The following is a 12,290-nucleotide window of genomic DNA, read 5'->3' as shown; positions in this document are numbered from 1 at the left end:
GAGTGACAAGAGTGAGATCCAGTCTCAAAAAAAAAAAAACAAAAACGAAGAACTGCATGACAGAAAAATGTTCCCCTATCTACCCACATTAGAACAATGAAAAGGGACTTACATTAGAACAATGTTGTCAATCTGACAATGAAAATGGAAAAACAACAACACCGTGTCCGTCACTGCATGGGAGTCTGGCCATCACCTAACAGGGGAGGATGATATGGCCACCTGCTTTCCAAAAGGCCTCTGGGAAGTGCTGCATCTACTGGCATTAGGTCCTGGGGCCCAACAATCCCCCTTCATGGTGTGTGTAGAGAATCATGTTCCTAGCTCATTATCTGCAGTATCCAAACCCTGCACATAAGCTCAAGGTACATCAAAAAGGGACTGGATAATAAAGGAAATATTATGTAGCCATTAAAAAGAGCGACTGTATCTATACCTACCGACCTAAAATGATTTGCATAAAAAGTATCTATATGTACTGACCTAAAAGAGTTTCCTGAATAAAACTAACTGACACTTTGGGAGGCCAAGGTGGGAGGATCGTGCTTGAGCCCAGGGGTTCAAGACCAGACTAGGCAAAATGTCGAAATCCCGTCTCTATGAAGAATACAAAAAATCAGCTGGGTGTGGTGGTGTGCACCTGTGGTCCCAGCTACCTGGGAGGCTGAGGTGGGAGAATCACTTGAGCCTGGGAAGTAGATGTTGCAGCCAGCCAAGATCAGGCCACTGCACTCCTGTGCGAGCGCCAGAGTGAGACTCTGTCTCAAAAAACAAAACAAAACAAAATGGAAAGCATAGCATGTGTCTATAAAGATTTTAAAAAATGAACAGCGTGTGTGTGTACAGATACATACATACACAAGTTTTCACCTATAGAAGCACAGAAAAGAGCACAAAATATCAACTACATGTACCAGTGGGTTTGCCTCTGGACAGTAAAGTTAGAAAGTACACAAAAGACATCCACTTTAAAAATCACTGGAAAATATTTAAAGATGTAAAAAAGGTCCCAGGTATTACACAATGTCATTTCAATTCTGTAAAATTCCTATGTTACATGCAAAATAAAAATAAATATAAAAATCCATCACACGGTAGGATTAACCAGATATTTATTTTCTTTTTTATTCCTGGATTTTTCCAATTTTTTTACAGTGAACATGCACTACTCATATTACTTTAACTAAAAAATAGGGAATCCACATTTTATTACTAGCTTACACTTGAGGTAAACACGGAATGCTAACCTTGTAAGAAATAATTAAGAATACAATACTATTCTAAAAGGGTCGGTCAGTTCTTTACTATCCACAAAAAGGACTCAGAAAAGAGAGACAGAGAAAAAAAACTAAAAGCATTTAGAAAAAAAGAGAATAAAAGTGCTATAGTTAATGGTTGCAAAACTGGTTTTTCAACAGGTGGTTTTTAAGTACTAAACTTTTTTTTTTTCCAACAGGCACATCTAATATGATTTCAGTTCCATTATGTGGTGTCTAAAGCGTGGAGTCAAAAGAGAACACTGACCTGACCTTCTTGACATGAGGGTGTGTAAAATGCTATAACCAGAGTGGCCCACACAAAGCTTGTGCCTAAAGCCATCAGCTGAGAGTGTGAAATACAACCTATTGGAGGAATGTGGATCAAGATAGGTGGGAAGCTTCTGGAAGGAGGAAAGAACAAGGGACCTCCCAGCAAGGTACCCAGCTTTCATGCCGCACACCACTGGTGAACCATGAGCCATACGTTCCCACAGCAGTGATGGATGAACTTGGTCCTAGCACAAGCCCTACCCCCCAAAATATTTGGTCTTTCCATCTTCCTGGAGTCCCCCTGCAGTTAACTGGTAGCCACAAGAGCTGTCAGAGTCAGCCCAGGTTCTCAGCAAGGACCCATCAGGTCCATGTGCAGCCTCCCAGCCCAGCTGCAGAGACCCATGTCCCACCAGCGCCGACCATCAAGCCATGGTGATGAACCTTGGGCCTCCAGTTGCTCCAGGAGAAGGAGAGCATGAGGGCGAAATCTGCTAAAATTCACCAAAACATCTGGCCTTTCACACCTTCGAAATCACCTGCATAAAAACATTTCTTTCCTTTCATTTTTTGGTTGAAGGCACCAAGGCAGGGAGGAAAGGTGGCGGAAGTATGTACTTAAAACAAAACAAAACAAAATAGTCTAATAATGAGAAAACAAGGTTTGAGGAAACTGGCTCCAGAATCCCGATGCGAACCATATGACACTTTCCCCAGAGCTTCAAACACACAGCCAAGCTGGGAAGGCAGCACGGGAGGGAGGAAGGGGACACTCCCCAAAGGATGTACACTTTTTGCTCTCAGTGGAAGGCAAACGCCTCCAGGCACCACCTACAGACGTAAAGTGTGCAGCTGTCTTCCTAACACCCCCACAGAGGAGCACCAAGAATGCAGATTTCGAACCAGATCGCTGTCTGACTTCGCCTACATTGTCTGATATGCCCGTCTACCATACGATGATTTTATGGCCCTGCTGGGAATGTGAGTCCCAATGAGTTTCTCATGCATCAGGGAAAGAACTGAGAAGATGGGTTCTAAAGCAATGCAAAGTCTGATGGAGGTTTTCTTACATCCTCCCATACTGCACAATCCTCCTAGAACGTCATGAGCAGACGTCCTCTATGTGGAGAATCTGGCCATGTGCATGAATCAATACCACATTCTACCTCCTACTTCAGGCCAAGCACAGTTGGCTTGCACACTGCCTTCTCCTCTCCTGTGTGCCCCGTTGGCCCACGGCAGCTCACATGTGGCCCAGACCCAACACCGTGGTAGACAACCCTCTTTGTACAGTATTTAAGATTAATAGGTAACCTTCAGTCTTGGTCCAGTCAAAGGAACCCCAGCTGGAAACTGTTTTGAGGAACAGATTCTGGTGGGGCCTTAATCTATCTGCTAAAGTTGACAGATTTCCATTCCAGCGACTCTCAGGTGAAGAAAAACATCAAAGTGAAAAACAGATTCTGGGAGATGGCGGGAGTGTGCACTGATTTCTAACTGCCCTTTCTGTGGCCCCTCCTCCTCCTCCGGGCAGAAAGCAGCACACATTTCAGAGAGTTCACCATAGACGTCACTTGGCTGGGAATGCAAGATAAAAGTGGAAGAGCTCGTGCCAGCTCTGAACCCACATGGCTCAGATGCAGGCTCTACACTAGCCGTGGGAAAGGGCAGAGGGCAAGCATGTGTCAGTGACAGCTGCTCTCCTAGTTCTGAGGAGCGAGGGCACCCACATCTATCTCTGTGGGTGGAGAACATTGAGAGTGGGGCCAGGGTGTAGTCCTCTGAGAAAGGAGTGATACATTTACATGTGAAAGCAGAAGGATGAGGAATTAAGGAAGCTGGAGCTCAGCCTCAGTGAGAGACAAGTGCCTTTTCCATTCTGGCTCAAATGGGTCACTAAGGACAGACAGAGCCCAGTCTCCAAGCTTCACTGGAGTCTCTGGGTTTCTTGCTATGTCAGCCAATCACAGGGATCCCAAGATGGTAAGTGTCAGGACATGGACATGTGAGCACTAGGGGCTGGGCCAGAGCCGGCCACTGCTTCAGCCCAAAAGATCCCAAGGATTTCAATCAGGAGCACTTTGCAGAAGTAACTTGGGGCCCAGAGACAAGGTAAGGGGGTTTCCCTTAGATGCCTCCGGCCCTGCAGCCTTCCCCCACTCCACTCTACTTCCAGGAGGTGCAGAAGAAAAACAGGTTGAACCTAATTCTGATTTATAAATTAGTATCACACAAAAATCAAAACTATACCATTCCAGGCAACGAAGACAATACCATCAAGTTTTGTAGATTAGCACAACCCGCTCACATTTCTGGATTAAAAATTATCTCACACTTTCAGAAAGTTCCCTCTTAACATAGCAACCTATGCACTGGCATGTATGACAGCAAGGACAGTGACTCCCGCCCAGGGTGAGGTCAGACGACAAACCAAAAGCCATGCCACTGCTTGAATCTCCTGAGAATGCAGCTCTGTCTCCTCCAACATGAAAAAGGAACAGGAGGAGAATAAAAGCCTCAGCTGAAAGAGAGGGCTGGGAGGGCCACCGGGAAGCCACATACATCACCGCCACTTCACTAGGTGCCGCGGAGAGCAGCTTTGGAGAGCCGCCCTGGCTGATCATGAATAATGTGCCAGGGAACCGGGACAGGGTGGGGTGGGGAAGGGGTGAGTAAGGAGGGTTGTGTGTGAGAAGCCCGGTCAGCTCCCTGGGTCAGCCGCATCTGGAGCGGTTTCTCTAGCAGACAGTAAAGAACTCGATTACATCCAGTTAACTGTGCTCTAAACTGATTATGCATGTGCCGGGCTAATGGATTACATTAGCAAGAGGAAAAATAACATGCAATCAATCTCCATTTACTACAGGCCACACCAGGGCCTAGAGAAAAAGTGACTCTCAAACCACCTCCAATCCCCACCCTAAATTCATGGAATGATGAAACCTTATGAGAGGGAGCCCCCCTTAGTGGCAAGAGAAGTTTGATCTTAGTCGTACTGAGGGACCAAAGGGCTCAGGGAGAGCACTGGAATGATAATCCCAGCGGTGTCATTCAGGAGTGAGCAGGAGAGCTCCCCGCCCCGTGGCGGAGCCCGGGCAGGCACAGGGCCATTCATTACCCAAGGACTAATGAGACTAGACTAACGACCTTTGGCTCCTGACGGAGGCAATTCTGCCCTGAACCTCAGGGGCTGGTCACCCCGGGGATGTGCCGGCCAGATGCACCATTTCGAGATCTCTCCTTCAGGTGCTGGGTCCACGTTCTACCCTGCATCCCAACACTCAGGACCCTTCTACCCACGCCATCTTTTTGAGCAACAGTTTCCTCTACCTTAAAAAAAGAAATGAGAACAAAGTCCCAGGATGACAGGCTAGCAGTGCAGAAACACAGAAATAAACCGCGTCTCTTCCATCCACACCTCCCCCTGACTCTCTGGGTGTGACCGTGGACATGGTTTGGGGACCAAAACAGGATGTTCTCAGCAAATCCTCCAAGTTCCAGGCCCATTAGAAGCAAAGTCAAGTGTCTGATAGACTCTTATTCAAGACTCCAGCCACACGGAGGATGCAGCGTGAGAGTTAATCGCCACCGTGTGCATTTTTGAATCTAAAGGGCAATTTTTTCCTTGGATGCAAGAGGCCAGCTTCGTGCCACCTCTAAACGACCTTCATCAAAGTTGCATGCAACCTTCAATGGCCACGCCGAGTCCTTTGTACAAATTTTACTCAGTTGGGTCCTTTGGAAATTCTTTTTTCCACTGGTTTTTCCATCAGGTTTTCTTGACCACGTCGGCACCATCCTGTGGCCAGTTCAGACCTCCAATTTAAACTGACTGCAAAGAGCTTTTTTCTTTTAATGGTGGCACAAAACTAAACCAGTCCAGCATGGTTCTTGCTCATTTGAGATAAGGGGATTGGCTGCCTGGTGTCCAGACCTTCCTCACTGCACCACAGCTGAGTCCACAGTCAATTCCAGAACATTCTATCCCCTCTACCTCATTCCTGCTTTCTCCCTCCTTTCCCTAAAGTGCTTTCTTAAGCACTGCGTTACGCAGGCCTCCCCACACCCTGAGAAGAAGCAACCGTAAAATGAAGTACAATTATCAATCCCGGCAGAGGCTGATGTGGGGAAAGGACTAGAAGTCTTCCTCATGTGGAATCTCCATTTAAAATCATGCTGAGTAGAGCAGGGACTCAGCTAGCTCAGGGCCAGCAGAAACCAAACACTCGTGAGCCCAAAGACGTGAGAAAAGGTGTGAAAAGTAGGAGAAGCTGATCATGGGAGTGAGCAAAATGAAAAGAGAGAGTGAGGGAGTGGAAAGTGTGTGGGATGAGGCCGGGGAGATTTATGGCGATTTGTACCTGACTGTTCATACTAAAGCCATTATGGGATGATTAGAGAAAAAGGTGAGGCTTTAAGTCCAGTGAAAATCAATAGAGACGTCTGGAGCAATTCTGCCGTGCAAGTGAAAGGACTATTTACAGTATCCGGAGCACCTCCTCCTCAGTTACCGTCTGTGGAGTAGAGGCAAGGGTCGGGGGGAAAGAGTGGGGTGGGGGGACAGAAAGAATAAATGGACAGGAAAGAGGGAAGAGGAGAAGAGACAAAGGGAAAGGGGGAGGATGGGAGAAGCCCAGGAAGAGGAAGAAAAAGTATAAGGAAGAGAAAGAGGACACAGAACCCAGGAAGCACAAAAGTGGGGGGGGGAGACAAAAATGGCCCCTTATGGACCCCATTTTCCCCACAGCATTTAGCACCTTCTAGCCTGCTACATAATTTATTCATTATTTCTCACCCATCTCTTGCTAAAAGAATGGAAGCTCTATGAGGGCAGGGTTATTTATTTATTTATTTATTTGGTCAATTTCATGCACTGACGTGGACATGTGCCCAGAACAGTACCTGGCATTGAGAAGGTACCCAGTGTATATTTGTTGGTGGGATGATGGATGGATGAAAGAAGGAAGGGAGGAACAAAACACCCCAGGAGCATCCAGGAAAGGAGAAAAAAAAAAAAAAAAGAATAAAGAGATGGAAAAGGAGAACAGAAAGCCTAAAGGAGAGAGGGAAACCACAGGAGCAGAGGATGCAAAAGAGCCCATGTAAGAAAGAAAAGAACCAACCCTAGAGGCGCTGTCAACAAAACCTGCCCCCAAATTGGGCATCCAAAAAGAGAACCTTCAGCTACTCAAGCTACTCACTGAACCTGTCACATTTCCATCTGGTGACAAAGTGGACACTGCCGACCCTCCTCTCCACTCCAGGTTCCCAACCAACAGCCACCCGGGCCATGCCAGAGACTGTCCGACTCCTCCCCAGTGCTCCCTAACTCCCCGGTGCGCAACCCTCTGCTTTCAGAAAGGGCGCCTGAGCCATAAGGCGCTGGGCCTTACCTTGTACAACTTCAGGCTGGCCTCGTGCCTGGAGTTGACTGTGTGCAGCCGCAGCTTCTCCAGGCTGTTGGTGTAGTAGTCACAGGCATTGCACTTGAGGTGCACGGGGTTGCCGATGGCCACACACTTGAGCCTCCACTCGTTGGCCTTGCCGCCCTCCTTGATGTGGGCCACCAACTGGTACTTCTGCACGTGCTTGTCTGTCTTGCAGTGCAGCTGGAAGTTGGCCTTAAGCTGGGTGTTGTAGCGGCAGAGCTTGCACTGGTACGAGTCCCCCATTACCGCCTTCCACTCATCCTCCGACAGGCTGCGCTCCACATTCATGTGCAGGCCCAGCATGTCCAGGTTGTCCGTCGTGAACTTGTTGCAGACGGCACACTGGAAGAGCTTCAGCGACGGGTCGTTGGTCTGGATGAAGCTCTCGCCCAGGTTCATCAGCTCCTCTGACACCAGCTGCCCGCCCCCGAGCCGCATGTCTAGGGGGATCTCACCGCCCACTGCGGGGAAGGAGAGAAGGAGAGAGTCAAAGACCAGGCTCGTGGTCACGGCCACAGCTGAGGCAGCCCCCAGCCCTCCGCCACCCTCAACTAGGGTCCAAAAGGAAAAGATCACATTTCAAGGGTTGCAAAGGGTTACTGGCTGGAAAACAAGCAAACAAACGTAGTCAACCTGATGTGTTTCGATCTTTCCTGTGGACATTCTGAGATTTCTGGCAGGTTTTGTATTTTCTTTCTTTAGGAAAAGAACACCTAGAAAAGCTAGGAGCCATTGCCTCTTTAATATTTCTTTTTCTTTTTTTTCCTCCAAGATGGAGTCTTGCTCTGTGTTGCCCAGGCTAGAGTGCAGGTGCATGATCTCGGCTCACAGCAACCTCCGCCTCCCGGGTTCAAGCGATTCTCCTGCCTCAGCCTCCCAAGTAGCTGGGATTACAGGCATCCACCACCAAGACCAGCTAATTTTTGTCTTTTTTAGTAGAGACAGGGTTTCACCATGTTGGCCAGGCTGGTCTTGAACTCCTGATCTCAGTTGATCCACCTGCCTCGGCCTCCCAAAATACTGGAATGACAGGCGTGAGCTACCGTGGCCAGCCACCTCTTTAATATTTCAATTCATCCCCTCTCTAAGATCCAAGAAAAGATAGAAATATGTATCATTCACTGGGTATAAAGGAATCTCAAACCCCAGATCTTCCAAAATTGGAAATGTGTTACAGCTGCAATCTTAATATACCAAGCCTTCATGGGGACCAGAATTGGGCCCAGAATGTATCTGAGGTGGCAGTGACCAACCTTGAAAACAACCTATGGCTGCGTCGTCTGGTGCAGCAGTCACTGGCTACATGTGACTAATAAATACCTGAAATATGGGTAGTGCAACTAAGGAACTGAATTTTTAATGTTATTTAAATTTAGGAAGCTATGTGGTGGTGAGTGACACCTCTTGGAGAGTGCCTCTCTAAAGCAAAGATCTGGGGAGTGTGGCTGGACGCAGTGTCTCACGCACCTAATCCAAGCACTTCAGGAGGCCAAGGCAGGCAGATCACTTGATCCTAGGAGTTCGAGACCAGTCTGGACAACATGGTGTACAAAATATACAACGGAAACTAGCCAGGCATGGTGGTGCATGCCTGTAGTTCCAGCTACTCAGGGACTGAGAAGGGAGGATCACTTGAGCCCCAGAGGCAGAGGCTGCAGTGAGCTGAGACCGTGTCACTCAGCTCCAGCCCTGGTGACAGAGCAGGACCCTGTCTCAAAAACAAAACAAAACAAAATATAAAAAGACTTGGGGAGTAATCCCTCTACTCCTCACCACTCCCCTCTGGTCAATATCCCTCCCGTCAGTCAATGTTGCCAACCCTCCCATGTCTTCCCAGTAGGGCCGCCTGTTCTCTTTCCTGAGCCTCCGCCCTGTGTGACATGCAGAGCTACCCTAGGACCTATCACCATCCCTTTGCCATTCAGTCACCTACATACAGAAATGCACCATAGCTGGGATCCCCATCAAGGTGCCACCTCCCTAGGACAGGGGTTCAGTCTTATCCTCGCTGGACCTCTATAGAGTGCCCAGCCCTCTACAGAGGGCACAGATGCCCAAATGTTTGCTGTGGTAGACAAGAGTGAAAAAAGAATGGGACTGTCACATGTTCAGGAAGTGGACCGAGATAGGCACTGAGACAGGAGGGTGAGCTCCACATCTCCACAAAAGGGCCGAGAGAAGAACTCTTCCTCCCTCTCCCACCCTGGTCTTTTTCAGTCCATCACTGCCCTGCATAAACCTGGGACAAGCTCACATTTGCTACGGTAAATTAATACTGCAAGGCCTTATTTCTACCGGGAGAAAGGCCTGAAGAGAGCAGCCTTCCCTCCAGTTCCTAGAAGTATACGGTCAAGCAGAAAGCTGGGCACTGGTGTCTAGTTTCTCTTTCCTAAACACACATGCTCTTGAGCTACTGGGTCTGCCCCACCTCCCCAACTGATATTTAAATTTGACCTTTAATGTGTGGTTGGGCCAAGGTTATTTTATTTTTTATAACTGATTAAAATCCAAGTCAGTGGCTCATCAGAGAAAAGATTTTTTCTTTTTTTTATGATTTTCTTGTTGACGCTACACAAGTCACCTCGAGTGACAAGATCAGTACAGGCTCTGCTAAGCAGACCAGCAGCTGCGTTTGAAGCTCACGGACAGTCTAGTGAGCCACGGAAATCTTTTGCACATGCATTCCATAAGGCTTAGGAAGCTTTCAGCTTGTTGTCTGTCTTCCCATCTCCCCTGGTGAGAGGAACCATAACTATGACATTCTTTTTAGGACAAGAAAGAAAAACAGAAAGAAAAAAAAGAAAAAAAGCCTAAAAGCTCCATCCCTTAACGGGGACGGAGGCCAGGCAACATCCATGAAACATACTCGGTGTTCAGTCAAAGCAGAAACTGCCCGGAGGGTAAGACAAGGAGCAAACATATATTTGTTTCTGATGCCAACCACCTGAAGTATCAAATCGTCTCCACTTTTTAGATTTAACCTCGGCACATCAATATTGCTCTAAAGAGAAATTCAGCCGTCACTTGCTGATGCCTGAGTGAAAATGAGAAATCCTTGGAATAAGCAGAGGAAACTAAGTCCCAGTTTCCACTTTAAGCTCTTTTTTTTTTTTTTTTTTAAGAGACAAGATCTCACTTGTTGCCCAGGCTGGAGTGGTTCACTGCAGTCTGGACCACCAAGGCTCAACTGATCCACCCGCCTCAGCCTCTCAAGTAGCTGGGACTACAGGTGCACCCCACCACACCTGGCTGATCTTAAAAATAATTTTTTTTGTTGTCGAGATGTTGCCCAGACTGGTCTCAAATTCCCGGGTTCAAGTGATCCTTGGACTCCCGCAGTGCTGGATTATAGGCATAAGCCACCATGCCTAGCCAGCATGCTAGGCTCTTAAAATGAAATGCAAAGGATAGAAGCAGCAGAGTGCTGAAACGACTGAGGATGACAGGCAAGTGAAAACTCCCTTCAAGAACTATGCCTCAGAGAAACAAGCCCCAGGGCTTAGAATCCTGCAAATCTGCTAATTCAACTGCCACAAAGTGGAGTAATCTCACCCAATTCACAAACAATTAGGAGCAGGGCCCCTACAAAGAAGAAACTGGAGTTGAGCATAGTGGCTCACACCTGTAATCCCAGCACTTTGGGAGGCCAAGGTGGGCGGATCACCTGAGGTCAGGAGTTCAAGACCAGCCTAGCCAATGTGGTGCAACCCCGTCTCTACTGAAAATACAAAAATCAGCTGGGCGTGGTGGCGCATGCCTATAATCCCAGCTACTCGGAAGGCTGAGGCATTAGAATTGCTTGAACCCGGGAGGCAGGGGCTGCAGTGAGCCAAGATCGCGCTATTGCACTCCAGCTGGGGCGACAAGAGTGAAACTCCATCTCAAAAAAAGAAATGAAAAAAAGAATTTGGCAGGTCTTTAGTCTTGAGCCACACTGGATACGTGGTGTTGGAGCGGGTCCCCATCTCTGGGCATACACCTAACTCTAACACTGGAACTGACACCTTGACACGTGAGCCTGCCCATCAGCACATCGTCAGGAAGGCACATGGATTAAAAGGCACACTCTGGAATCAAAGGAAGATGAAGGGAGCTGTTAAACCTTGTGCAGGTGTCCAGGGGCTGGCTGGCTACTTGGGAAACACACAGCCACCCTCACAAGCAACCACTTTCTTGGTGCTATGCTAAACTTCAGAGTCGAAAGGAAGGTTTGGGAGGATGTTCACAAGGCCTCACATCTAATGTGCTGTCTACAAAAAGCAGCAGATCCAACTGTACTAGGCAAAGGAGCCCCAACCCTTTCCTCAAAGGCCTCTGAAAAGAAGCATCCCCAGAATCAGTGTCTGTTTGATGATAATAAAGAGGGCTCTGGCAAGGGAAGTATGAGAACAATCACCTTGTAAGGAGGAGTGCATTTCACAAAAACTTTTTTCCCCCTTCAGAACTCAGTCACGTCTAATAACACCTACAGCCATCTTATAAATGGACTATGGGAAAAAAAAAAAAAAAAAAAAAGACAAAAATCAGTAGAGCCACAGCTAGAACTGAAAGTTATGGCTGTTTTTATTTGCATAAGTTGGTTTCTCCTACTGAGATCATACAACTCAAATTCCAAGTCCTTTGGACACTTCCTATGGCCCCCACACCCACTTGAGCTTCCGGCATAAAGGATTTGTGGCTCTCACACCTTCTTAGCAGCTCTCGTGGACCAAGGAAGGCACAGGTTTCCAGGGACTCCCCTTGGCCAACAAGTAGTGACACTGGAAATTCAAGGGCCCTTTGTGACTGAGTTGGATAAATCCTTTGGGAGAAAGAGTTCTAGTCTCTCCAAGAAATAAGGTGCGGCCCTTCCATGTGTGTCTAGAACACAGGGCTTCATTCTTCTGCTCCTTCTGAATCTGCCACAATGCCCAGGACAGTGCATGATGCCCCAAAGACTCACAGACACTTGGTGTTAAAGTGAAATATTTCTCTACTTCTCAATGCGAGCCTTAGTTACCTGTTCTCAAGATAATTAAAAAGCCTCACTTTAGGCCGGGCACAGTGACTCACGTCTGTAATCCCAGCACTTTGGGAGGCCAAGGTGGACGGATCACCTGAGGTCAAGAGTTCGAGACCAGCCTGGCCAACATGGTGAAGCCCCATCTCTACTAAAAATACAAAATTAGCCAGGCATGGTGGTGGGGGCCTGTAATCCCAGCTACTTAGGAGGCTATGGCAGGAGTATCGCTTGAACCCCAGGAGGTGGAGGTTGCAGTGAGCCGAGATGACGCCACTGCACTCCAGCCTGGGTGACAAAGAGAGACTGTCTCAAAAAAAAAAAAAACCTCAC

The 12,290-nt window shown here is 47.8% G+C and overlaps 1 protein-coding gene across 4 annotated transcripts in view; it reads right to left on the bottom strand.

The window, feature by feature from the left end:
• ZFHX3 (zinc finger homeobox 3) overlaps positions 1–12,290 on the bottom strand; it is a 1,113,461-nt gene that overhangs the window by 159,242 nt on the left and 941,929 nt on the right. For all 4 annotated transcript variants that reach the window (XM_077984470.1, XM_077984468.1, XM_028841442.2 and 1 more), the window contains one exon: positions 6,923–7,419. In XM_077984470.1, coding sequence (XP_077840596.1) covers positions 6,923–7,419 — 497 coding nt within the window. The remainder of the gene's footprint in view (positions 1–6,922; positions 7,420–12,290) is intronic.

This window comes from Macaca mulatta, chromosome 20 (assembly GCF_049350105.2).
Source record: "Macaca mulatta isolate MMU2019108-1 chromosome 20, T2T-MMU8v2.0, whole genome shotgun sequence".
NCBI lineage: Eukaryota > Metazoa > Chordata > Mammalia > Primates > Cercopithecidae > Macaca > Macaca mulatta.
The sequence above is the reverse complement of the archived record's forward strand: the minus strand, read 5'-3'. Positions and strand labels throughout refer to the sequence as shown.